Source organism: Stegostoma tigrinum, chromosome 8 (assembly GCF_030684315.1).
Source record: "Stegostoma tigrinum isolate sSteTig4 chromosome 8, sSteTig4.hap1, whole genome shotgun sequence".
Taxonomy (NCBI): Eukaryota; Metazoa; Chordata; class Chondrichthyes; order Orectolobiformes; family Stegostomatidae; genus Stegostoma; species Stegostoma tigrinum.
In genome coordinates, this window is record NC_081361.1 from 88,873,194 (window position 1) to 88,898,964 (window position 25,771).

At 41.3% G+C, this 25,771-nt stretch overlaps 2 protein-coding genes across 2 annotated transcripts in view; both read right to left on the bottom strand.

Annotated features, from left to right (window-relative positions):
* Positions 1 to 25,771, bottom strand: part of LOC125456253 (volume-regulated anion channel subunit LRRC8C) — a 254,835-nt gene that overhangs the window by 8,049 nt on the left and 221,015 nt on the right. The window lies entirely within an intron of this gene.
* On the bottom strand, positions 4 to 22,946 carry LOC125456353 (volume-regulated anion channel subunit LRRC8C-like). Its single transcript, XM_059648099.1, has 3 exons — positions 22,742 to 22,946; positions 12,695 to 12,834; positions 4 to 2,325 (listed from the first exon to the last, which is right to left on the bottom strand). The coding sequence occupies exons 2-3, from the start codon at positions 12,830 to 12,832 to the stop codon at positions 4 to 6; spliced, it is 2,460 nt and encodes an 819-aa protein (XP_059504082.1). The 5' UTR covers positions 12,833 to 12,834; positions 22,742 to 22,946.

Here is a 25,771-nt window from a genome sequence, read left to right on the forward strand (position 1 = left end):
TGTTCACCTAGATTCCCTGTTTAGAAACTCTTCTCTAATGTCATATGGCAGTGTGTTGAAAATATCTTCTTCTACATTCAACTGACTCCTCTTCAAACACTGACACTTCACTAGCTCAGGTGGCAAATATTGCAATTTGTTCCCTTTCAGATCCAATTGTCTCAGTTGTATCAAATTTTTCACCTTGGGTGGAATGGAAGTCAAAAGATTGTATGAAAGTATCAACACCCTAAGTTTTATACAATAAAACAGTTCCAAAGGTAGCTCAGATATTTTGTTACTTTCAATGTCAAAATAATGAAGATCCTCCAGCTGTTCTATTTCAGTAGGAATACTTGTAATACTATTATGACTAACTTCAAGATGTCGTAATCCAGTAAGCTTGAAAAGATTGAAGGGAAGAAAAGCAACATTATTTTTAGTTAAAGAAAGCATTTCCAGTGAACTAGCCTTGGCAATGTATGGAGGAATTTGTGTAATTTTGTTGTGATGAAGTTTGAGTGTGGAGAGTTTGCGAAGATGCTGGAAACTAGCCAGTTCTTCTAATGTCCTCAAGTTGTTGTCTTTAAGGTCCAATTCCTGAAGATTACTCAAGCTAAATATAGCACTCGGGATCCTCTCTAGATCACAGTTATACAGCTTTAGAACAGACAGACACAGCATCTTCCTGAGGCCGTTAAGAGTGGTGAGTTTTTTGCCCTGATTGTGAATTGTGAGGTGTTGAAGGTGATGGGCAACATCAATAACTGCAGCAGGTACTTTGGTGACATTGGACTTCAAGTGCAAAGACCTAAGACGTTCTAAGTCACATAATGATTGGAGGACAATCGAAGTTTTGTTGTCAATTAATAAGTTTCCTTCCAGATAAAGTACACGAAGATTTTTTAGACAGTACATCCACTGTGGTATTTCATAAGCATTTGCAAATCGAACTCGTAAAATTGTTATCGTGTCTTTTAAAAATGCAAGTGCTCGATTTTCTACTTTTATTATACAGTTGTATACCCATAGTTCTTGGAGTGACGTTTGCTGTGAAATGGCTGCACTAATAGAAACATCCTTAATAAATTCCAATTTTAGTACTTGCAGGTTATAAATATCATAAACATTATTAGGAATACCAGGCAGCATAAACAGATGTAATTCAGTTTTGTTATCTTCATTAGTAACAATACGTTGCTGAAGCTTCTCGTGTGTCCATTCATAGTTGAGGTTCAGTTGACGGAGTTTGTTTTCACTAACGTCAGAAAGAAATACAGCAAATTTCCTAGCATACAGTTTATCATATTGGTCAATCAGATGCAGTAAAAATGCAAAATCATTCTTCACATCAGGTATGTCATCAATCCCAGTTTCTTCCCTGACATATGCAAATGAGTATTCCTTAAGTTTAAAATAGAAGATCCAATACAATGTGTAGATACAGGTTATACAATAAATGAATATGACAACTACATACACAATAGACAACATCCTGAATATCCTCCAAAGACCATGGATGCAGAAAAATTCTGTAAAGCCTGTGATATGAATTTTATCTACACAATGCACAATGTGTTTCATCTGAGGAATCCGAGTTACAAAATAAGCAAGAACAAGAATTGTCTGAACTGTACGTAAAATAGTTTGCCTTATGTACATCATATAGAGAATATGACCTTCTTCTGTGTGCAGACGAAACTTTTTGACTTTTTCAAACAATGCCTTTGCTTGTTCACCCTCCTTTTTATCTAAGATTTTCACTGCAGCATGACCATAAACACCACCTCCAACAGTTTTGAAAGTCTTCGAAGGAGGTTTGCACAATGATGCTTGTGCATCATTGTCACACAGTCTGTCACTACTGGATTCTTTTTGTCCCAGCAAAAGGGCGGTATCAGACGACTGCTCTAAGTTTAAAGAGCAAGATACAGATGGTTCTGTTGATAAAACTGTTCTTTGTGGAATCTGTAGATCTGAATCCTCATAAACAGTTTCTGAAAGTGCCTTAGTAGTCCATTGAGAATCTAAACATTTTCCAAGAATTGATATAAAATGCTCAATTTTGGAACTTGTTCCTGGAAATTTGAACCAAAAGTTACTGCTGATCAAAAATATAAGTGTGTGAATGATAGCTATGTATGGGAAATATTTTGAATACCATTGAATTGCATGGTCATAACAGTATTGATCCATCAAGTTGTATTGCTCACGGTCCAAATCAGTCTTAAATCCAGAATCAAAACTATTTAGTTTGCGATCTTTAAGAGCACTTTTGTTCCATTGCATGGTGGTCATTGAGAAACCTTTTGGCACAGGGACACATATTATCTTGTCTGTTGATATCTGTTTAAATACAATAAAGTACATTTTTGAAACAATTAATTTGCCATAATCCAAATAGCTACATAGAATTGTCATTAGATGTTGGAGATATCTATGATTGCTTTAAGAATATTTGATAAAGAGCTATTCAACAAAGACTTATCAAGAAAGTGCAATAAAAGAAACAGTAATATGGATGCAAAATTAGCTAAATGACTGGAAACAGGATAATGATGAACTGTAGAATTTTTGGAGTGGAAGGAAGTGGGGTTTCCCAAGAGTGGGTATGGGGACCCCTGCTGTTAATGACATAGGCTTTTGTGTAAAGGGTACAATGTCAATATCGTTGGATGATAAGAACTTGGAAGTATTGTGAACTTTAAGGAGGATTGTGTTAAACTTCTTACAAGCATAGACAGTTTGGTGGAATGGATAAGTAAATAAGTGGTAGATGAAATTTAATTCATAGAAGGGTGGAATGATTTTTTTGATGAGATGAAGGGGGAAATAAAGGGTACAGTTCTAAAGGGGGTGCAGGAACAGATGATCTGGTGATAAAGATGTACAAGTCATTGAAGGTGGCAGTGCAAGTTGAATGAGAGGTCAAACAAGTATTTGAGATCCTCGCCTTTGTTAGTTGGTGTATAGAGTACAAAATCAAATAAGTTCTGATAAACTTACGTAAAACACCAGTGCAGCTTCAACTGGGGTATTGGATCCGGTTCTGGGCACAATATTTTAGGAAGAACTGTGAAGACACTAGAGAGGTTACAATAAAGAGTCATGAGAATGAGACACTTCAATTACACAGATAGATTGGACAAGCTGGTACTGTTCTTCTCCATGGGGAACAGAAGGTTATGCAAAGATTTGACACAGGTATTCAAAATCATGAGACGTCTGGACTGACTGGACAGGGAGAAATTGATTCCAACAGTGAAAGGATCAAGAACCAGATGACACCAATTTAAGGTAAAAAAGAAACAATGGCAACATTTAGGAAAAATCTTGTTTTGCAGCACATAATTAGGATCTCAAATATAATGCCTGCGATTGTGTTAGAGGAAGATTCAGTTGTGGCTTTGAAAAGAGATTTGGATCATTATCTGAAGAGGAAACATTTGCATTATATGAGAAAGGAAGTGGAGCAGCACTAAGTGAAACCAACACAGACCTTAACATCTTTATGGTCTTTCACTGTTCTGTAAATACTCATTGATTCTATTTTTCTATGCCTTAACACTGTGGTATCTTTAAAGTACTGCAATTCTGACAAAGTTGTGTATATGCATCTGCATTTCTTTTTGCACTTATAGCAAGAACAAAGAGGAACCTTTAAATTGTATGTAGCACAGCCATGACTTGTCTTAAAAATAAACTGTATGTGTTCACCTTGATGTCAGTTTTATATTTAAAAGAATAAATATTTAAAGAAGTGACATTACAACCACTGATGATTGCAGACCAAGAAGCCAATTCAGCTGCAAATTGCACTCAAAATTGTGCTGATTTTGAGAAATGTTTTTACGTTCAGTCAATCAACCTTGCTCCACCATTCAGTTTGATTATGGCTGATCATCCAACTCAGTAACTTGTTCCCACTTTCTTCCCATATCCTTTGGTCCCTTTAGTCCCAAGAACTACATCTACATCTTTCTTGAAAGTCTTCAATGTTTTGTCAGATAATTCCTCAAGCTCGTGATTGTCTGGGTGAAGCAATTCTTCCTCATCTCTGTTCCCAAAAGGCCTACCCGTTATCCTTACTGTGACTTGCGGTCACAGTCATCAAGTCATCGACAACATCTTCCTGCACCAACCCACTCTGATCCTGTTAGAATGTTATTGATTTCTATCAGATTCCCCATACTCTTCTAAACTCTAAGGAATATAGTCCTAACCAATTCAGTCACTCTGAATGTCAGTTCTACCATCCCAGAATGGTCAGGTATACCTTCTTTGCACACCCTCCTATTGCCAGACAGGGCATTGGCAGGTCAGTTGGCTGGATGACTGGTTTGCAACACAGAGTACCACAAACAATGTGGGTTCAATTTCTGCACTGACTTAGGTTATCATGAAGTCCAGTCATTCTCAACCTTCCCCTCACCTGTGGTATGGTGACCCTCAGATTGAACCCTACTAGTCATTGGTCTTTAATGACAGCAGCTCTATGATCCAGGTAGGGGTCTGATGACTTTACCTTTTATTAATAGCCAGAAAATCTTTTCCCACATAAGGAAAACAAAACTGCACACAATACTCTGGGTTTGGCACTCCAATACCCAGTACAGTTGCAGCAAGACATCCCTGCTCCTGTACTCAAATTCCCTCTGCATGAAGGCCAATATACCATTTGTCTTCTTTACTGCCTGCTGCACCTGCATGCTTATTTTCAGCAACTGGTGCACAAAGACAACCATGTCTCCTTGCTGGTCTTCCTTCCCAATCTACCACCATTCAGATAATAATCTGCCTGCTTGTTTTTATCCCTCAAATTTATCCCCAAACTTGCCTTAAATGCTTGCAGTCAGTCAATGTCTTAGAACATATCATTTTAAAATAAAAATCACATTGAAATAGTTTGTGATACAATTGAATAATAACTTGAAGTCTTATCAAAACAGCTAAAAACAGGATTATCACAAAATCCAGCATTTTAATCACTGTTTATCCCACTACTCATAAGTGACCTAACTTTAAATATCTGAAAATGACTTTAAAAATCAACAAATTTCCATCTACTAGTGACATTGGTATGGTCAGTTTTTCATTAGTTTTTTTTAAAAAAGAACATTAAAAGCATTTAAAATTTGCCTTGCATCTATTAATTTTAATAGTTTGTTATATTATCATTATTGCATCATCGCTTAACATTCCCTTGCAATACATATATTCATTGCCTATCTCTTTTCAACTTATTACTTAATCATTTTAGGCAACATGATTCAGTTTTGTAAGATGACTTAAGTGTTCATAACAAAGCTGAACCCTGTAAGTAGTATCCCATAAGGCACTAGGGGGCAGCATTACCCTTCACAGCAAGTTCTAATCTCGACCATGATTCAAAATTCAGTGTGGCTTTTCTACTAAAGGATGGAGCAAAAATATCATTTCTGACTCTCTTGTTCTAATTTATCTAACTGATAAAAAGAATGAAGACACTTTCTTGCTCCTATATAGCACTATTTGTCACTTTAAAACATTCCAAAGCACTTGACTGCAAATTAAGTATTTCTGAAGTGTAGTCATTATGCCATAGAACATAGAACAATACAGTGCAGAACAGGCCCTTCGGCCCTCGATGTTGTGCCGACCTGTGAACTAATCTAAGCCCATCCCCCTACAATATCCGATCATCATCCATATGCTTATCCAAGGACTGTTTAAATGCCCCTAATGTGGCTGAGTTAACTACATTGGCAGGCAGGGCATTCCACACCCTTACCAATCTCTCTGAATAAAGAAGTATCAGAGATAATGGGAACTGCAGATGCTGGAGATTCCAAGATAATAAAATGTGAGGCTGGATGAACACAGCAGGCCAAGCAGCATCTCAGGAGCACAAAAGCTGACGTTTCGGGCCTAGACCCGAAGGGTCTATCTCTGAATAAAGAACCTGCCTCTGACATCTGTCTTAAATCTATCACCCCTCAATTTGCAGCTATGCCCCCTCGTACAAGCCAACGTCACCATCCTAAGAGAAAGACTCTCACTGTCCACGTAGGAGAAAAAAAAAGAAGCATTACAGATAATGGGAACTGCAGATGCTGGAGAATCCAAGATAACAAAGTGTGCAGCTGGATGAACACAGCAGGCCAAGCAGCATCTCAGGAGCACAAAATGCTCTGATGAAGGGTCTAGGCCCGAAATGTCAGCTTTTGTGCTCCTGAGATGCTGCTTGGCCTGCTGTGTTCATCCAGCTACACATTTTGTTATCCCAGAAGCATTATAAGAGTTTTAGGAACAGTTCTGTTGACCCAGTGTATAGTACATAAAAATTCAGAGGATAAATCTCACAAATAAAAAATACTGAACCAGATAGTGCTTCACTATTTTTTAAATGTGGATAAGGACAATAGCTTCTCCAACATCTCTGTTTTAGTGAGTGACTATGAGTAATGGAACCTAGGGCAGGAAGTAATGATGGACAGGGAAGGTGTAGGGCAAGGAAATCAAAACTGTTGTGTTGGGGCCTCCAGGAGCATGTGGCAATGATGACAGAGGGCACTCAGCAGTTCAGCTGGAGCAGTCCAACAGAGTCTCTCTGGAGGAAATGTGTCTTTGGAGGGAGGAGGTCTTATGGAGAAAAAGATCAAACAGATATAAACCACATGCTTAATTCCATGTAAATAGTGTCTTCCTTTCTGAACATTAATTTCCCTTCATTTTTGTGACGATCTGATGCCAGTGGACTAAAGAATCCTTGCTTCATGATCTTTGGGTTGGCTATGTATTCAAACTCTCATGCTAATTTCTGATGCAGCTGGCCGTATTCTACAGCACAGGAATTAAGTCATGGCAGATAGGTTGAAAAGTGCCTTGCTGACAAGGAGTAGATGATGCAAAAGTTGAAACTGGCAATGTTCATGAGGGGGGCTGAAGGTGCTTTAGTATCATTGGAGACTGAAGCATTGGCTGAGGAAATTGGCCCTTTAGACAAATCCAGGCAGAGGCTTCTGCATACATTCATCGATGCTACAGAGGAAGGAAGCGGTATATCTCTTTGTATATTTTCACTTGATGACAAGTAGGAAGCTGGGCTGATTTGAGGGGAGATCAGAAAAACCTGATGATCCACCCTTGAAGTTTGGATTGAGGATACAATGCTGGTATGGTGTCCAGGGACCTTAACATAAGTGAATAGGCATGTTTGTGATGGAGCATCTGCACAGGAAAGCCCGTCAGGGAATGTTGGGAAGAGGATCACAACATTTGGATCACAGGAAAAAAACTGGACTTAGAAAACCAGAAAATAAGCTCCCATCAAGGAGATGATTTTCAGCATGGACTGGGATGTAAAACTTTGGCTAAAGTGACAGGCAGAACAGATTATAGAGTAGCAAGGGCAGAACTAGTCCTTGGTCCAAAGAGGTGTGTGAATTGTGATAGGGCTGGGAATTTTGAACAAAACTTCCCTCAGCAATCACAGCTACCGATGGCATCAGTTCAAAAGTCTTCCCTTCTAAACAGACATAAAACTAGTTGGCCTTCCCTGAGATAACAAAGTGTGGAGCTGGATGGACACAGCAGGCCGAGCAGCATCTTAGGAGCACAAAAAGCTGATGTTTCGGTCTAGACCCGAAACGTCAGCTTTTGTGCTCCTAAGATGCTGCTTGGCCTGGTGTGTTCATCCAGCTCCGCACTTTGTTATCTCGGATTCTCCAGCATCTGCAGTTCCCATTATCCCTAGCCTTCCGAGAGCCAGGTGGAAATGTGGACAAGGCTCCTTCAGGGCAAGATTCAGTCTTATGTACAGGAGTAAATATTTGCCCTATAGTGAATATGAAATTTGGTAAGGTAGAAGTAGTGTGCCGAATTGACACAGGATCAAAGAAGTCAACCATTAATAAGCAGCTTTTTCTGTGAGCATCTTGCTGAGGGCTGTGAGCTCATTTATATCCCTTTAGTCATTCAGGTCTATGTTTCATGGGGATGAGACATCCACTACCATGGCAACACCAAACTCTCCATACCTGTTCTCAATCTCATTTTTCATTCTTTAGGGTTCAGTTAGCTCATGATCCAATCAATACCCCAGGGGATATAAGGAAGTCCAGACAATCTGTGATATTGAGGTTGAATATGTTAAGAGAGATCCAGAAGGTGCAAATTTGAAGTGGGAAAAATGTTTTCATACAAAGCAAATGGTCTGGGTTTGGAATGTGTTGTCTGGAAGTATAATAAGCAGGTTCAACTCAGGCATTCAAGAGTGTATTGCTTGATTATTTAAATTGAAACAAAGTTGAGGGTATGGAGAAAAGCCAGGTGTTTTGCACTAAGTCAAGAAAGTGGCACAAACACAATGGGCTGATGATCTCCTTCTGCACTCCAACAATTCTATGATTGTATAATCCAGGTGTCCATGGGAAGTATGTGTCGTGATTGCTGTAAACAGGACGTTACAAGGTTTCTCGACCATTCCCAATCTCTTTAACCTTGCGATGTGCACTCAAGATGTATCAGCTATCGGGACCCTAGAACTGCTCACGTAGCAGGGATAAGAATATAATAGAATCAAAATTTACTTTCACATATTTTTACATGAAAAAAAGTGAAAAGTTTTATAAGTAACCCTACCATGGGACATATATTAGTGACATAATAAAAAAACAGTACAATTATGTATAACTTAAGAAAAAGTTCATCACAGTTAATGGCTTCTGAGCTTGTGGAAAGCCAGTGAAGGAATGATGGCATATCCAGGAGATGCAACCAGAACAAGCCATGCCAGGACAAAACCTCCATGCTGGGCTACTGGAATACTGGGCCAGAAGACTCTGCCAAAGAAGACCACAATGACAGGCCACCCCTCCTGGACGAAGGCCTGTCAGGCAGCTGGAAAATATAGAAGTTGGTGCCGAAGAAGACCTGTGCAGGGAAGAAAGACCAGCACACTAGGACAATGCTGGGCCGGGCCAAGACCACTATGTCAGGCTGCTAGCAGTCACCGTGATGACACTATGGGCTTTAGAAGATGTATTTGTCCACTTTTTTTTTAAATGAAAAAAGGTTGGGACCGAGGTGTTAAGTGGTCTGTGCAAAGCCAATACAGTAAACAGCTTGTGAAGCCCTGTTTGTTCTTAAAAAGTTGGAAAACTAGAAGCAGCCTAAATGTCTTTATTCATTCATGGGATGAGGATGTCACTGACACAGCAGTATTTATGGCTCACCCCTAATTGCCCAGAGGGCAGTTCGGAGTCAACCAAAATTGCTGTGGGTCTGGAATCACATGTAGGCCAGACCAGGTGAGGATGGTAGTTTCCTTCCCTCAAGGACATTAGTGAACCAAATGGGTTTTTCCCGATAACGAACAATGGCTTTATGGTCATCATTAGATTCTTAATTCCAGATATTTACTGAGTTCAAATTATGCCATCATCTGCTGTGGTGGGATTCAAACCAAGTGCCCAGAATGTTATCTGTGTGTCTGGATTAACAGTCCAGCAATAATACCATGAGGCCACCACCTCTTATGGATGGGGTCAAGCTCCTACAGAACAGTTGCTGAGGTCTTGAAGCTGAATATGGGAACTTTTATTCCTCTCTCTGTTACAGCTAAAAGCTGGGTTCTCTTCTTGCTGCTAGAATTGAATGTGAGACTATCTATTTTATTGAATTTGCCTTCACCAAACACTGTGTTTATGGGATATATATTGGAACTGTCAATTAGTAGTAGTTAAGACATCTTTTATTTTGTTCATCATTTCAACTGTTATAGTCAAGCCAATTCCTTTCTTTTATTTTGTGTGCATTTTAACAGTAATGTAAAAATAAACTGTGTTTTGTTTAAAGTCAAATGGCATCTGGAACAAATGCCTTACACATACCTTTAAAATAAGAAAACGTAAGGGACTAGGCTATCTTTTTAATGTCTTTTGAGTAGGTTCAGTCTGGCCCATAACACTGGGCTGGGAGAAGCTTTCTGCCAAAGCCGTTAAAAAGGTCAGATGAATCTTGAATAATAACTATAGTTTATATTTTAAAAAAGCAGAGAAAAACAAAAAGAAAAACAGACGAGTAGATTAACTCCAGGCTCTTATCTTTGCCCGTTTCATAACCAGTGTTCATGAAGGCTCATGTTGGGAGTTGGATCCCAGTATGTGAAGACTTCTTTTCGAACCTTAAGTTGAAATTGTCTCACCACCCGTCCTTAGCTACCAGATATCCATCTCCTTTATTGCAAACCAATGCCAATTTTCTTGGCCAAGGAGCTGTGCTATCTCATGTTGAATGGCAGAAAAAGGTTCATACTGGTATGCCATTCAGGGGCCCAAGCTAAATAAGAATATGGAGAATCATTGCAGTATGAAACACAAATTGCAAGATTTAACATCGATTATCTCCCAGAAATTCAGAGACTTTCTGAAAGGTACACCAAGCTGGAATTAACAGAGACTCAATGGGCCAACAAACATGCTCAATTCAGTTCCAGGTTCACCACAGGACAGACAAAAGTAATGATGATGCCCTTAGTCATAGGATGATCAAAGAAGGACAGGCTGTGTCTCATGCCAATCTCATGCTCCAAATCAAAGGCAGCATTCCAACCCTGATTAGTCCATGTATCATAGACAAAGATTCAACAGAGCGTCACCGATTCACTTTTGAACAGGATCCAAACAGAGTTGAGACAAGGAGATTTCATCTCAAAAAACAAATCTCCAATAGTGTACTAACTCAGGAAGCCTGGCTGGGAAAGAACATAATTTATTATTGAACATTAAAATACAGCCACTCCTCTGGGCTAGTCTCAGCCTAGGACAGGCAGTTCTGCAGGCCCAAGTCTGGATCTGGTTTATAAAAGGTCATTGTCTGTTATCCAAGGGCACTCATCCTCAACAACCTTCACAGAGAGGTTAATTAGTGATTCTCCATGGGCCTTGTGGGGTTATCACAGACACCTTTGGCTGATTGTTGCAACATAGGCAGACAACACCATTACTGGAATACTAAAATTCAGCACTACTGAACCGGTGTTGAGGAAGTCCAAGCAAGTATTAAAACTGATTCAGAGATAGTAGGAACTGCCGATGCTGGAGAATCTGAGATAACAAGATGTAGAGCTGGATGAACACAGCAGGCCAAGCAGCATCAGAGGAGCACGAAAGCTGACGTTTTGGGTCTGGACCCTTCTTCAGAAAAAAAAAAGGGTCCAGACCCGAAGCATCAGCTTTCCTGGTCCTCTGATGCTGCTTGGAATACTGAGTTCATCCAGCTCTGTACCTTGTTATCTCAGGTATTAAAACTGCTGAGGTTCTGGAAGAGGGGAGAAGGACAAGTCCGCTACCAACTGGTTCATGACGGGGAGAGAGAAGTGAAGCAACTCATCCTTCCTGACAGCCTCAAGTGTCAAATGTTGGTGGCAACTCAATCAACCAGGGCACCAGGCTACTGAAAAGGTGATTGCCCTGATCAGAAAGCAGTGTTACTGGCTCAGGAAACACAGTTGATTTTGCAGTCTATCACAGTCAACAGAGGTCATGATTTGCACCTGCACATGTGCATGAGCCTTTTCAAATTATAGGTAATCGCTCCTTAAGCTTATCACCTCTATATACAGGGATTCTTAAAATGACCAAATCTTAGGGTATATTTATCAGAGAATTTTTTTTTGAAGATTGATTACTTGGCACAATGTTCACCTTCATACCAGTTCAAAACATTTTGCTCGGGAAGCTGGGTTTTGGGAATGTATGAAATAATGACATGTAGCAAAAATATTTGATCATTCTCCTTTAACATACTATAGTACTGTTCTCCAAGCCCCTTAAAACTGAAGTGATAACGACAATCTAATTTGATGATTCACTCTCCAGTCTACAAGGCCAGCAATCCATTTTACAACAGATTTTCTAGCTTCATTTGTTAAGGTGGGACTTGTGGTGGCATCTCCTTTTGAGATCATCTCCTTTGCAACTTTGTACTTTACCCCATGCCTTCTTCTGTCACTTGAGACCCCACTTTCTTACATCATAAAAACAGTTCTGAACATATTGGTGGATTTAGCCTCAATTTTAGCATCAGATAGTCCAAATTTCAGAATATCTAGCCCCTTTCTTGATTTCTGAGAAAGGGACAGTGATGCTGTGCATGCATTAAACTCTATACAACTAATGGTATTATGATTAGGATACAGTACACATGGTAGCAATCAAAATCTATCCAACTGCTCCCAGTATCTATTGCTCTTTATGCTGTATCATTGTGGGAATTGTGTGATAACACTATCCTCAAATGCAATAACTGAAGTAGTCTGTAAATAAATGTAACAACTGTGTTACTTTTACTAATGTTGACAGATTTTACATTTTATTGAGATATATGTAGATAAAAACATTTTTAAATTGTATAGGGTTGGAATTGAATCCTTAATTTCAGTATCTTGTTTTATAATGCCTCATGAACTCAGATATAATTAATTTTGTTTGTAACTGTCAGGCACTTAAACCCACATTTTAAAAAAATGTCAATATAAACAAGGTCAAGCTCCCAAACAATATGCATTAAAATGAATGCCCATTATAGCTTAGTTAAAATTTTATTTAAATTAAGCATTGTTACAGCAGATGTAGATAAACTATTTATTTTTGATAGGCATGTTTTTTTTCCCCCTTGTTTAAGGCAAATACTACCAGTATATACATATGTGCTAATGCAAACAATATGTTACCTGCAATGTCCCTCCAAAAACTGCTACCATAAGCATCAGAATAGTTAAATAATCTGTGAAAACATCCCACCATGGTTTTAAGATTTTAAACGTAGCTCTCTGGTCTCCAAAATATTTCAGCTCAACCACTGAAAACATACCTAAAGGAACAAAAAGATGCTGCTAGTTATATAAATCTATGCCATCAAACATTTCATTACCGCAATCTGTGTTTACGTAGTATCTTTAATAGACAAAACAGCTCAAGATATTTCATTCGTGATCAGAGATAATGGGAACTGCAGACGCTGGAGAATCCGAGATAACTGTGGAGACTGTTCTAGGAACAGTTGTTGCGAGTGATGATTAAATATGTCCCTCTGAGACAGGCAAGAAGAGGTAAGATCAAGGAACCTTGGATGACGAGAGCGGTGGAGCTTCTCGTCAAAAGGAAGAAGGTAGCTTACATAAGGTGGAGGAAGCTAGGGTCAAGCTCAACTCTAGAGGATTACAGGCAGGCGAGGAAAGAGCTCAAAAATGGTCTGAGGAGAGCCGGGGGGGGGCACGAGAAAGGCTTGGCAGAACGGATTAGGGAGAACACAAAGGCATTTTACACTTATGTGAGGAATAAGAGAATGGTTAAAGAAAGAGTAGGGCCGATCAGGGATAGCATAGGGAACTTGTGTGGAATCTGAGGAGGTAGGGGAAGCCCTAAATGAGTTTTTTGCTTCTGTCTTTACGAAAGAAACAAACTTTGTAGTGAATGAAACCTTTGAAGAGCAGGTGTGCATGCTGGAATGGATAGAGATAGAGGAAGCTGATGTGTTGAAAATCTTGTCAAACATTAAGATTGACAAGTCGCCAGGCCCAGACCAGATTTGTCCTCGGCTGCTTTGGGAAACGAGAAATGCAATTGCTTTGCCACTTGCAAAGATCTTTGCATCCTCGCTCTCCCTGGAATCATACCTGAGGACTGGAGAGAGGCAAATGTAATTCCTCTCTTCAAGAAAGGAAATAGGGAAATCCCCAGCAATTACAGACCAGTAAGTCTCACGTCTGTCGTCTGCAAGGTGATAGAAAGGATTCTGAGGGATAGGATTTATGACCATCTGGAAGAGCATGGCTTGATTAAATGCAGTCAACATGGCTTTGAGAGGGGCAGGTCATGCCTCACAAACCTTATTGAGTTCTTCGAGGATGTGACTAGAAAAGTTGATGAGGGTCAAGCTGTGGATGTGGTGTATATGGACTTCAGCAAGGCATCTGATAAGGTTCCCCATGGTAGGCTCATTCAGGTCAGGAGGAATGGGATACAGGGGAACTTAGCTGTCTGGATACAGAATTGGCTGGCCAACAGAAGACAGCGAATGGTAATAGAAGGAAAATATTCCGCCTGAAAGTCAGTGGTGAGTGGTGTTCCACAGGGCTCTGTCCTTGGGCCTCTACTGTTTGTAATTTTTATTAATGACTTGGATGAGGGGATTGAAGGATGGGTCAGCAAGTTTGCAGACAACACGAAGATTGGAGGTGTCGTTGACAGTATAAAGGGCTGTTGTAGGCTGCAGCGAGACATTGACAGGATGCAGAGATGGGCTGAGAGGTAGCAGATGGAGTTCAACCTGGATACATGCGAGGTGATGCATTTTGGAAGGGCGAATTTGAAAGCTGAGTACAGGATTAAGGATAGGATTCTTGGCAGTGTGGAGGAACAGAGGGATCTTGGTGTGCAGATATATAGATCCCTTAAAATGGCCACCCAAGTGGACAGGGTTGTTAAGAAAGCATATGGTGTTTTGGCTTTCATTAACAGGGGGATTGAGTTTAAGAGTCGTGAGATCTTGTTGCAGCTCTATAAAACTTTGGTTAGACCGCACTTGGAATACTGCGTCCAGTTCTGGTCGCCCTATTATAGGGGAGATGTGGATGCTTTGGAGAGGGTTCAGGGGAGGTTTACCAGGATGCTGACTGGACTGGAGGGCTTATCTTATGAAGAGAGGTTGACTGAGCTCGGACTCTTTTCATTGGAGAAAAGGAGGAGGAGAGGGGACCTAATTGAGGTATACAAGATAATGAGAGGCATAGATAGAGTTGATAGCCAGAGACTATTTCCCAGGGCAGAAAAGGCTAACACGAGGGGTCATAGTTTTAAGCTGGTTGGAGGAAAGTATAGAGGGGATGTCAGAGGCAGGTTCTTTACACAGAGTTGAGAGAGCATGGAATGCTTTGCCAGCAGCAGTTGTGGAAGCAAGGTCATTGGGGACATTTAAGAGACTGCTGGACATGCATACGGGCACAGAAATTTGAGGGTGCATACATGAGGATCAATGGTCGGCACAACATCGTGGGCTGAAGGGCCTGTTCTGTGCTGTACTGTTCTATGTTCTATAACAAAGTGTGAGGCTGGATGAACACAGCAGGCCTAGCAGCATCTTAGGAGCACAAAAGCTGACGTTTCGGGCCTACACCCTTCATCAGAAAAAGGGGACGGGGAGAGAATTCTGAAATAAATAGGGAGAGAGGCGGAGGCAGACTGAACATGGGTAGAAGAGAAGATAGGTAGAGAGGAGAGTGTAGGTGGCGAGGTAGGGAGGGGATAGGTCAGTCCGGGGAGGACGGACAGGTCAAGAGGGTTGGGATGAGGTTAGTAGGTAGGTAATGGAGGTGCGGCTTGATATGGGAGTAGAGGATAGATGAGAGGAAGAACAGGTTAGGGAGGTGGGGATGAGCTGGGCTGGTTTTAGGATGCAGTGGGGGGAGGGGAGATTTTGAAGCTGGTGAAATCCACATCGATACCATTGGGCTGCAGGGTTCCCAAGCAGAACGTGAGTTGCTGTTCCTGCAACCTACGGGTCCCAAGCGGAATATGAGTTGCTGTTTCTGCTCCCAGGCGTGAACCATTTCAATTTGGAATAAACAACTGCAACTCCCAGTCGCGAACCATTTCAACTACGCTCGGTTCGCAATAAACAACTGCACCTCCCAGTCACGAGCCATTTCAACTCCCCCTCCCATTCCTTAGACGACATGTCCATCCTGGGCCTCCTTCAGTGGCATAATGATGCCACCTGTAGATTGCAGGAACAACAACTCATATTCCACTTGGGAACCCTGCAGCCCAATGGTATCAATCTGGATTTCACCAGCTTCAAAATCTCCTCTACCCCCACTGCATCTCAAAACCAGTCCAGATCATCCTAGCCTCCCTAACGTGTTCTTCCTCTCACCTATCCCCTCCTCCCACCTCAAGCCGCACCTCCATTTCCTACTTACTAAACTCATACCGCCCCCTTCACCTGTCCATCCTGCCCGGACTGACCTATCTCCCCACCTACACCTTCCTCTCCACCTATCTTCTCCTCTATCCATCTTCGGTCCACCACCCCCTCTTGCCCTATTTATTTCAGAATTCTCTCCCCATCCCCCTTTTCTGATGAAGGGTCTAGGTCCGAAATGTCAGCTTTTGTGCTCCTAAGATGCTGCATGGCCTGCTGTGTTCATCCAGCTTCACACTTTGTTATCAGGGTAGGACTTATTATACTTTTAATGGTAAGGCCCTGGGGAGGGTGGCTGAACAAACAGACCTTGGAGTGCAGGTTCACAATTCCTTGAAAGTGGAGTTGCAGATAGATAGGATAGTGAAGGTGGTGTTTGGTATGCCTGCCTTTATGGGTCAGTGCATTGAATATAGGAGTTAGGAGGTTGTGGTTGTACAGGACATTGGTTAGGCCACTTCTGGAATACCGCATTCAATTCTGGTCTTCCTGCTATAGGAAGGAAATCGTGAAACTTGAAAAGGTGCGGAAAAAATTTACAAGTACATTGCCAAGGTTGGACAGTTTGAGCTATAGAGAGAGACCAAAGAGGCTGGGGCTATTTTCCCTGCCGAGGGGTGACGTTATAAGAGGTTTATAAAATCATGAAGGGCATGGAATGGTTAAATGGACAAGGTCTTTTCCCCAGAGTGGGGCAAGTCCAAAGCTAAAGGGCATAAGTGTAAGGTGAGAGGGGAAAGATTTAAAAGTCTCCTTGTTTTTTTAAATGGAGGGTGGTGCATGTATGGAGTGAGCTGCCAGAGAAAGGGTGGAGGCTGGCACAGTTACAACAGTTAAAAGGCATCTGGATGGGTACATGAATAGGAAGGGTTAAGAGAGATGTGGACCAAATGCTAGCAAATGGGACTAGATTTGCTTAGGATATTTGCTTGGCATGGTCAAGTTGAACCATTCCGTTCTGTACATCTCTAGCACTGTATTAATAATGGAAAGAGAAGTGAGGCAGAGAAGTTAAATGGAGCAAAATTGACAGCTAAGCATCACCAGCAGTGAGATGCGTAACATCAGGGATACTCACGAAGCCTGGGTTTGCAAAACACAGATATCCCATAATTCACACTGTTGCATAACTTTCATTTCCAATGTTAGCAAGATCATTTCAAAGACAAATACTGACACATTCATTAACAAATCATGGAACAACAGGTTAGTTAGGATATGCACAAGGTCTATATAAACTGTTGGCAAAGTACATAGTCCTCTCTATATCGAGTTAGTTGTCAACTTTTTCTGAAGGTCAATGGGCATGCTGTCTTCATGTGAAGACATTTGATCAGACAAGTTTATGGGATGTGAAGCGATTACAGAATGAGGATGAAGTAGGCCAGGTAGGAATTTGAAAGCTAGGATGAGTGTTTTAAGAATTGAGTTCAGTTGTGCTGTTCTGACCTTGTTTGTTTAATTGCTGCAGTCATAATCTAAACTCGTGCCCTGCTGACTGTACTATTTTTAAAAGGACATTGCCATGTTGGAAGTCTAGAATTGAGCAACAATAATTCTACAGAATTACAGGAATGTAGGAAATAGAATTTTAAGAAGCGAGAATTTAAAAATGTAAACGTTTTTTCATTGGTGAAAAGAAAGTTGAGAGAATGCGCACCTTGGTCTTAGAATGCAATCACAAGCTGGTTATTTAGAATCAAAGAATCCCTACAGTGCAGAATGGGGCCATTTGCCTCACTGAGTCTGCACTGACCCTCCGAAGAGCACCCTACCCTATCCCTATATCCGCCTCATTTAGCACGGGCAATCCACCTAATTAGCACATTGAGGGATTGAGGGACAAAACCCATGCAGACACAGGGAGAATGTACAAACTCCACACAGAGTCACCTAAGGCTGGAATTGAACCTCGGCCCCTGGCATTGTGAAGTAGCAATCACTGTGCCACCGTGCCACCCAGTTCAGATTCTATGTACAAATCTAAAGGATGAGTATAAAGCACAAGTCCCTGGCAAGATTTGGAATATTTTACCCATCACCAGACCATTCATATGTGGCATAGCCTTCCAAATAATGAGATAATGGCATTATCAAGGAGATAATTTGATTAATAGATTGTTAGGAATTGATGAAATGAAATATGTACTACAAATGATCATCATACTTCATTGATTTTTTTTACAGTGCTGGGTAAACAGGAAATTATGGTTATCTTATTTTAGTCCTTTTACCAGGCAGGCTGAAATTAAATACAATTCACAAGGTCAAAAAATGTATACAGTACATGGAGACCTCAATATAAACATAGAACATAGAACAGTACAGCACAGAACAGGCCCTTCAGCCCACAATGTTGTGCCAACCATTGATCCTCATGTATGCACCCTCAAATTTCTGTGACCATATACATGTCCAGCAGTCTCTTAAATGACCCCAATGACCTTGCTTCCACAACTGCTGCTGGCAACGCATTCCATGCTCTCACAACTCTCCGCGTAAAGAACCTGCCTCTGACATCCCCTCTATACTTTCCACCAACCAGCTTAAAACTATGACCCCTCGTGCTAGCCATTTCTGCCCTGGGAAATAGTCTCTGGCTATCAACTCTATCTGTACCTCTCATTATCTTGTATACCTCAATTAGGTCCCCTCTCCTCCTCCTTTTCTCCAATGAAAAGAGACCAAGCTCAGTCAACCTCTCTTCATAAGATAAGCCCTCCAGTCCAGGCAGCATCCTGGTAAACCTCCTCTGAACCCTCTCCAAAGCATCCACATCTTTCCTATAATAGGGCGCCCAGAACTGGACGCAGTAAAGTTCAACAGAAAACAGAAAACGCATTATGTCACTCCAACTCAATAAAGGCCTGATGAAATTCTTTTCACAAATTCATTGAAATGTTTGATCTGGCTTCAAAATCTTACCTGACTAAATGACTTAACATGAAGACTGCATGCCCATTGATCTTCAGAAAAAGTCGACAACTAACTCTCTATATACAGAGGACTATACACTACTCTGTCAGCAGTATATATAGACCTTGTGCATATCCCAACTAACCTGTTGTTCCATGTTTTGTTAATGCTTGTGTTAGCATTTAGCTTTGAAATGGTCCTTGCTAACATTGGGAATGAAAATCATGCACATAAACCTGTAACAATGTTAATACAGACTCTGACTTGCAGGTAAACTGGGGATTTAACTCTCAAGTCTCCCTAACTGTTGCATAAAAAGCTCGCATTCATCGAATGGCTTATGATGAACTCGATGTGAAAAATGTAGAGTTGCTTGAATTTATAAGAAAAAAATTTAAATATACAAATCAAATAAATAAGGAATTCCCAATAGATAACATGTATTACAAAGGCATACACAGAATAGAAATGAGAAATCAATTAAATGTTGTTTTATACATAGATTTACAAGAATGTTATTGAGACTAAGAGGTTTCAGTTGTAACAAAAGGCTGGATAGGCTGGGACTTTCTTCCTTGGAGCATAGGAGGCTGAAGGGGTGACCTTATTTGGGGTTATAAAATCATGAGGGGCATTGATAAGGTGAATAGCCAAGATCTTTTCCCCAGAGTAGGGGAGTCTAAAACTTGAGGGCATGGGTTTAAGGTGAGAGGGGAAAGATTTAAAAGGGACCTGAGGGGTAACATTTTCACACAGAGTTATGCATATATGGAACAAGCTGCCAGAGGATGTGGTAGAGGCTAGTATAATTAGAACATTTAAAAGACATTTGGACAGGTACATGGATAGGAAAGGTTTCAAGGGAGATGGGTCAAATGCAGGCTAATGGGGCTAGCTTAGTTTATGAAATCTGATTGGCATGGACAAGTTGGGCTGAAGGGTCTGTTTCCATTCTGTATGACTCTATTATTTAATGGGATGAGGGTGTCACTAACTAGGCAGCATTTATTGCCCATCCCTAATTGCCCAGAGGGCAGTTCAGAGTCAATCACATTGCTGTGGGTCTGGAGTCACATGTAGGCCAGACCAGGTAAGGATGGCAATTCCGTTCCCGGAAAAATATTAGTGAACTAGATGGCAATCGGCAATGGATTTATGGTCATCATTAGATTCTTACTTCCAGATATTTTACTGAATTCAAATTCCACCATCTGCCACGGTGGAATTTGAACCTGGGTCCCCAGAATGTTATCCATGTCTCTGGATTAACAATCCAGTGAAAATATCACTAGACCATTGCCTCTCCTGACTCGATGACTCAATAAGCAAGTCACATGAAATACAAAAGCAAAATTCTGCACATACTGGAAATCTGAAATATAAACAGACATGGTAGTAGATTTGCCAACTTTAGGTACATTTAAGTCATCATTGGACAAGCATATGGATGTACATGGAATAGTGTAGGTTAGATGGGCTTGAGATCGGTATGACAGGTCGGCACAACATCGAGGGCCGAAGGGCCTGTACTGTGCTGTAATGTTCTATGTCCATGTCTATGTTAGAAAATATCAGCAGGTCTGGCAGCATCTGTAGAAAAACAGTGAAAACTTCAGGATGATAATGTTTATCAGAACTGGAAAAAGTTAGGGACATTACAGGTTCCAAGCAGATCTTAATTGGAGGCCTATCAGTATAGGGGAGTATTAAGGAAGGAGAAGGTGCTTATATCTGGTTGGTCCTACTGCATACTCTGTCAAAGAGCCCCATTCTACAATTTATTTCAGAACCCACTTCCCCTCCCCCATTTCTGAAGAAGGTTGTCGGCCCGAAACGTCAGCTTTCCTGCTCCTCTGATGCTGCTTTGGCCTGCTGCGAACTGGAGCATTGCTACTTTCTAATTCTTTCCTGAATTAATAGGTTTTATTTCTCCCTCGAAGTGTTTTATATCTTTTAAAAAGAAACAAACATAACAAACTCCCAGTCTCTGACCAACCCAAAGTTATCAAAATGAGAAAACCATACTTTGCTGATTCCTGATCACTGTAAAAATCATTGAGACAGGATTATCATCAAACACTGACATGGCAAAGAAAACATGGGATGAGAGAAAAAAAACTGATTCGATTACTTCTACAGTTTAATCCATCTGCTTAATCTCCTTTCAACCATGTAAATTAAGGCAAGTCTCCAGAAAGTCTGTGTAACCACAGTTTATGTTACTCATGCTAGATAGAGTGTCTGTAAAATGTCAATAGCTCAGGATTCCTCATGTTGAGCCCAGAATGTAATTATTATTTGCTGTACTTGTAGCTCATAAATCAATTTCTAATCAGCTATTCATCTAATTCTCTCCTTGATAAGTCATTACTTCATTATTTGGAGATCTATTTCGCATATGAATAGGTTGGTGACAAGGTAAAATAATCTTAATCTTACCTGGGACCTGTTATTTCTATTTTATACTGTTGTACTTATTTCATCACACTCCTGACTTGTGCCTTGTAGATGGTGTACAGGCTTTGGGGAGTCAGTAAGTTACTCCCCGCAGTATTGGTAGACTCTGATCGGTTCTTGTACCCCTCATTTATGGTGAGTCTAGTTGAGTTTCTGATCAATGATAACTCCCAGGATATTGATAGTGGACGAGTGAGTGAAAATGAATGTCAAGGGGCGATATTTGGATTGTCTCTTGATTCAAACGCAACACGTGGGGCACTAGCTTTGAGTGGCATGTGGCTCAGTGGTTAGGACTGCTGCCTCACTGCGCCAGGGACCCGGGTTTGATTCTGCCCTCCGGCGACACGCTGTGTGGAGGTTGCACATTCTTCCCGTGTCTATGCGGGTTTGCTCCGGTTTCCTCCCACAGTCCAAAGATGTGTAAGCTGGGTGGACTGGCCATGCTAAATTGCCCTTTGTGTTCAGGGATGTGTGTATTAGGTGGATTACAGGACATGGGTCTGAGGGTCAGTGTGGACTTGTTGGGCTAAAGGGCCTGTTTCCACACAATAGGGATTCTATGGATCTATGGATTTTAAGATTGGGGCAATATCCAGGTTTGGGCTGCCCACCAGCAAGTAACATTCCTGCCACACAAATGCCAGGCTATGACAATCTCTGAAAAGTGATATCTAACCACCATCCCTTGACATTCAATGGTTTTACCTTCATTGAATCCCCTACTATCAACATTCTGGGTGTTATCATTGACCAGAAACTCACCTAGACTCATCACGTAAACACAGTGGCTACAAGAGCAGGTCAACAACTAAGAATACTGCAGGGAGTAACTCACCTCCTGACTCCTCAAAGCCTGTCCACCATCTACAGGGCACAAAGGCATACTCCCCACTTGAGTGTTGTTGTCATCCAAGAAGCTTGACACCATCCAGGAAAAAGTAACCCACTTGACTGGCACTACATCCACAAGCATCCACTCCCTCCACCACTGACACTCAGTCGCTGCAGTGCACACGATGTACACAATGCACTGCAGAAATTCACCAAAGATCCTCAGGCAGCACTTTCCAAATTCATGACCACTTCCACCTAGAAGGACAAGTGGGGCAGATGTATGGGAACACCACCAACTTCAAGTTCCCCTGCAAGCCGCTCATCACCCTGACTTAGAAATATATCACCGTTCCTCCACTGTCACTGGGTGAAAATCCTGGAATTCCCAACGCACAGCAGGTGGACTGCAGTGGTTCAAGAAGGCAGCTCACCACCACCTTCTCAAGGGCAACTAGGGATGGGGGCAATGAATGCTGCACCACCCACCACATCCCACAAACGGAATTAAAAAAAACTTATAACTCATAAATCACTTCTCTCCTTAAAAATGGTATTGTCTATTTATTTGGAGAGGGTGAGAGATTACCTTCAGCCCTAGTCTCTCTCTCTCTCTGAGAAGCCTTGCCTATGAACCCAAGGCCGTTAACCGAGGCCTCGCGCGTGCCGCTGCTGGACTCCTGTTCAATTTGAAAACTAACCGTCCCCACGCGGTCGGGGATGGCAGCAGGTAGCGGAGTCGGTGAAAAGGCACATCCTGGATACCTAAACCCGACCAACGCGCTTCCGCCATCTTTTCAAAAGGCAAGTCTGTCGCGTGGGAAGTGAGGGCGGTGACGGTTAAATCAAAACAAAGGGCGGTTCTGGCAACGCGGCATGTGACAATTTGAAGGTGCCGTTTCCGCCCTCTTTGTTACAGGCAGAGGGAGCCACCCGCCAGCTGCAGTTGAAAAGGGCTGCTTGTGGATTGATTTTGGAAAGGCGCCTTGCCCATCAAGGAGGTAATGCAGGTACAGATGATAGGCCCCACCTTAATACAGTGACTGGAAGTGTTGACCTGCATTTAAGCCTCATACTCTTCTTCATAGTACAAACAGAGAGAAGGCCAAAATGCCCCATATTGTCCAGTTTCATTGTTCTCTAGGGGAGGGACCTTTGTCCATTACTTCTACTCAAGTATTCTTCCACTTCCTTTTTGAAAGGTGTTCTTGGAATGGTGGTACTGTGCTGTGAAGAGAAATTTGGGTGAACTGGGCTGATATTTTTTAAAGTTTTGAAGAATGAGAGGTTATCTTATTGAAATCTACAAAATACTTAGAGAGATGGATTGGGTAGATGCAGGTAAGATGTTTCCACTGGTCTGGAAGACTTGAACTGGAGGACACAATGTAAACATCCAACCTCAGCCTCTTAGGTCTGAGATGACACACAGGGTTGTGAACCTTTGGAATTCATTAACACAGAGGGTAATGCAGATCAGTCTTTGAAATATATTTGATTAAAGACTGTTAAATTTATGATTGTCAGTAGTGTGCATAATTATGGAGATGTAATAGGTAAAAGGTGTTAAAGTGTTTGGTCAGCCATGTTCATATTGAATGGTGGGACAGGCTTAACAAGCTGAATGACCCATTCCTGTTCTTGTGTTCTTCCGTTCCAAATACAAGTTGTGTTCATAAGCTGTTTGTGGACTACTTCACGCTTTAAAACCACATCTTGCACAAAAACTTCAAACTGTTGTTTCAACTACCTGTGTGTGGATATGAGCTTAAGGGTAGTATTGGGCTCCATTATCCCAGCACGCACCATCTAGACTCAATCTAAAGCACAAACATGAATCAGGAGGAAGACTTGCAGGTAGGAAGTGAGCATTCTATTTTCCCGCAAGTTCTTTATAGCTTGTGATAAATAAAATATTTCTTTTCAGAAGAGGTGGCTGTAAATTTCTTAGCTTTTCATTTACCATAGCCTATCATACATCATACAGAGATAGATTCTTGTTGAGACAGCTATCTTCAAGTTTATTAGCAAGGCCAACTAATTGCACAGCTCCAGTATCACAAACACATTCACATGGTCTGGAGCAAAGAACTGCAGATGCTGTAGCTCTGTACTTCACGCTTAGATGAAGAGTCATCTCGACTCAGAATGTTAGCTTGCTTTCTCTCCATTGATGCTGCTTGAGCCGCTGTGATCTCCAGCATTTTTTTGTTTTCACACAGTCTGTATTCTGTGTTTATCAATGTTACTGTACGTTACTGGGATTAGAATAGGTATTTTTGACCAGCATAGGAAGGTCAAAGGGCCTTTATTTGTGCTATAGATCTCCATGATTCTTTGACTACACACACGTAGCTGACTGACTGAAAACAATACAAAGATTCCATTACACAGAGAGTGACCTAAGGCCATCTTTATACCAGATATCACCTACCATGATGTTGTGTAATTGCTTTAAAGGTACAAGAACATTTGGTCTGGAATCTTTGCTTCAATTCAACATTCCCCTTTTTCCCTATTAAAGAATGTAAAAATTTGCCAATAAACATCCAGACATATTGTCTCTATACATTCAGATATTGTTCAAATGGATGTACAATACAACCAGACCTCATCTTTATAAAGTTATGATTTGGCGGTGTAGCTTCAGTCTGTGGTGTTCTATCCGCTGCCCTAGATGAACGTAAATCATTTGTCATAGATACATGGTTTTTGTCTGGTATGATATCTTAAGATTCCAAGTTGTCGTCCTGGGTGTTGACAATAATCACTTCTTTATAAATCATCTATTTCTTTGCAAGGCTTGAGCATTGCATATTATAACATCATATGACTTAGGCTGGACTCAATGACATAACATCCTATCATGAATCCACATGTTCATGCTACTTTAGCCCTGCAAGGGTCCAACAGTTCGCCCACACCATTGGGATGTAGGAGCTTGCCCAGTGATAAAACCGTGGATGAATGGACATTTGATGGTGGGTAACCTAAAATGTATCCCCAATGGGTTTTAAATTTGCCAGCACTAACATGCACAGTGTTAAAGCCACTACAACAGGGAGTGAGGTGGTGTATAAAGAAATGTGGTCGATGGGAGTGTAATTGCGGATACCGAGATGGTTTGAGGTGTGTATACTTCAATGCTAGAAGTATCAGAAATAAAGCGGATGAACCTAGAGCATGGGTTGGCACTTGAAACTCCGATGTTGTGGCCATTACAGCAACTTGGATAACTCAAGGAGAGGAATGTATGTTGGAAGTTCCGGGATTTAGATGCTTTAAAAGAAATAGGGAGGGTGGAAAAAGAGGTGGGGGAGTGGATTGCTAGTCAGGGTGAGTATAGCAGCTACTGAAAGACAGTTCAAGAATGATATGTCTACAGAGTCAGTTTGGGTTGAGGTCAGGAACAAGAAAGGACAGTCACTTCGTTGGTTTGTTTTTACAGACCCCCTCATAGTTGCAGAGAAGTGGAGGAGTGGATTGCGAGGCTGATACTGGAAAGGTGCAGAAGTCACAGTGTTGAGGTCATGGGTGACTTCAACTTTCCAAATATTGATTGGAAACATTTAAGTTGTAATAGTTTAGATGGAGTGGATTTTGTCCAGTGCGTTCAGGA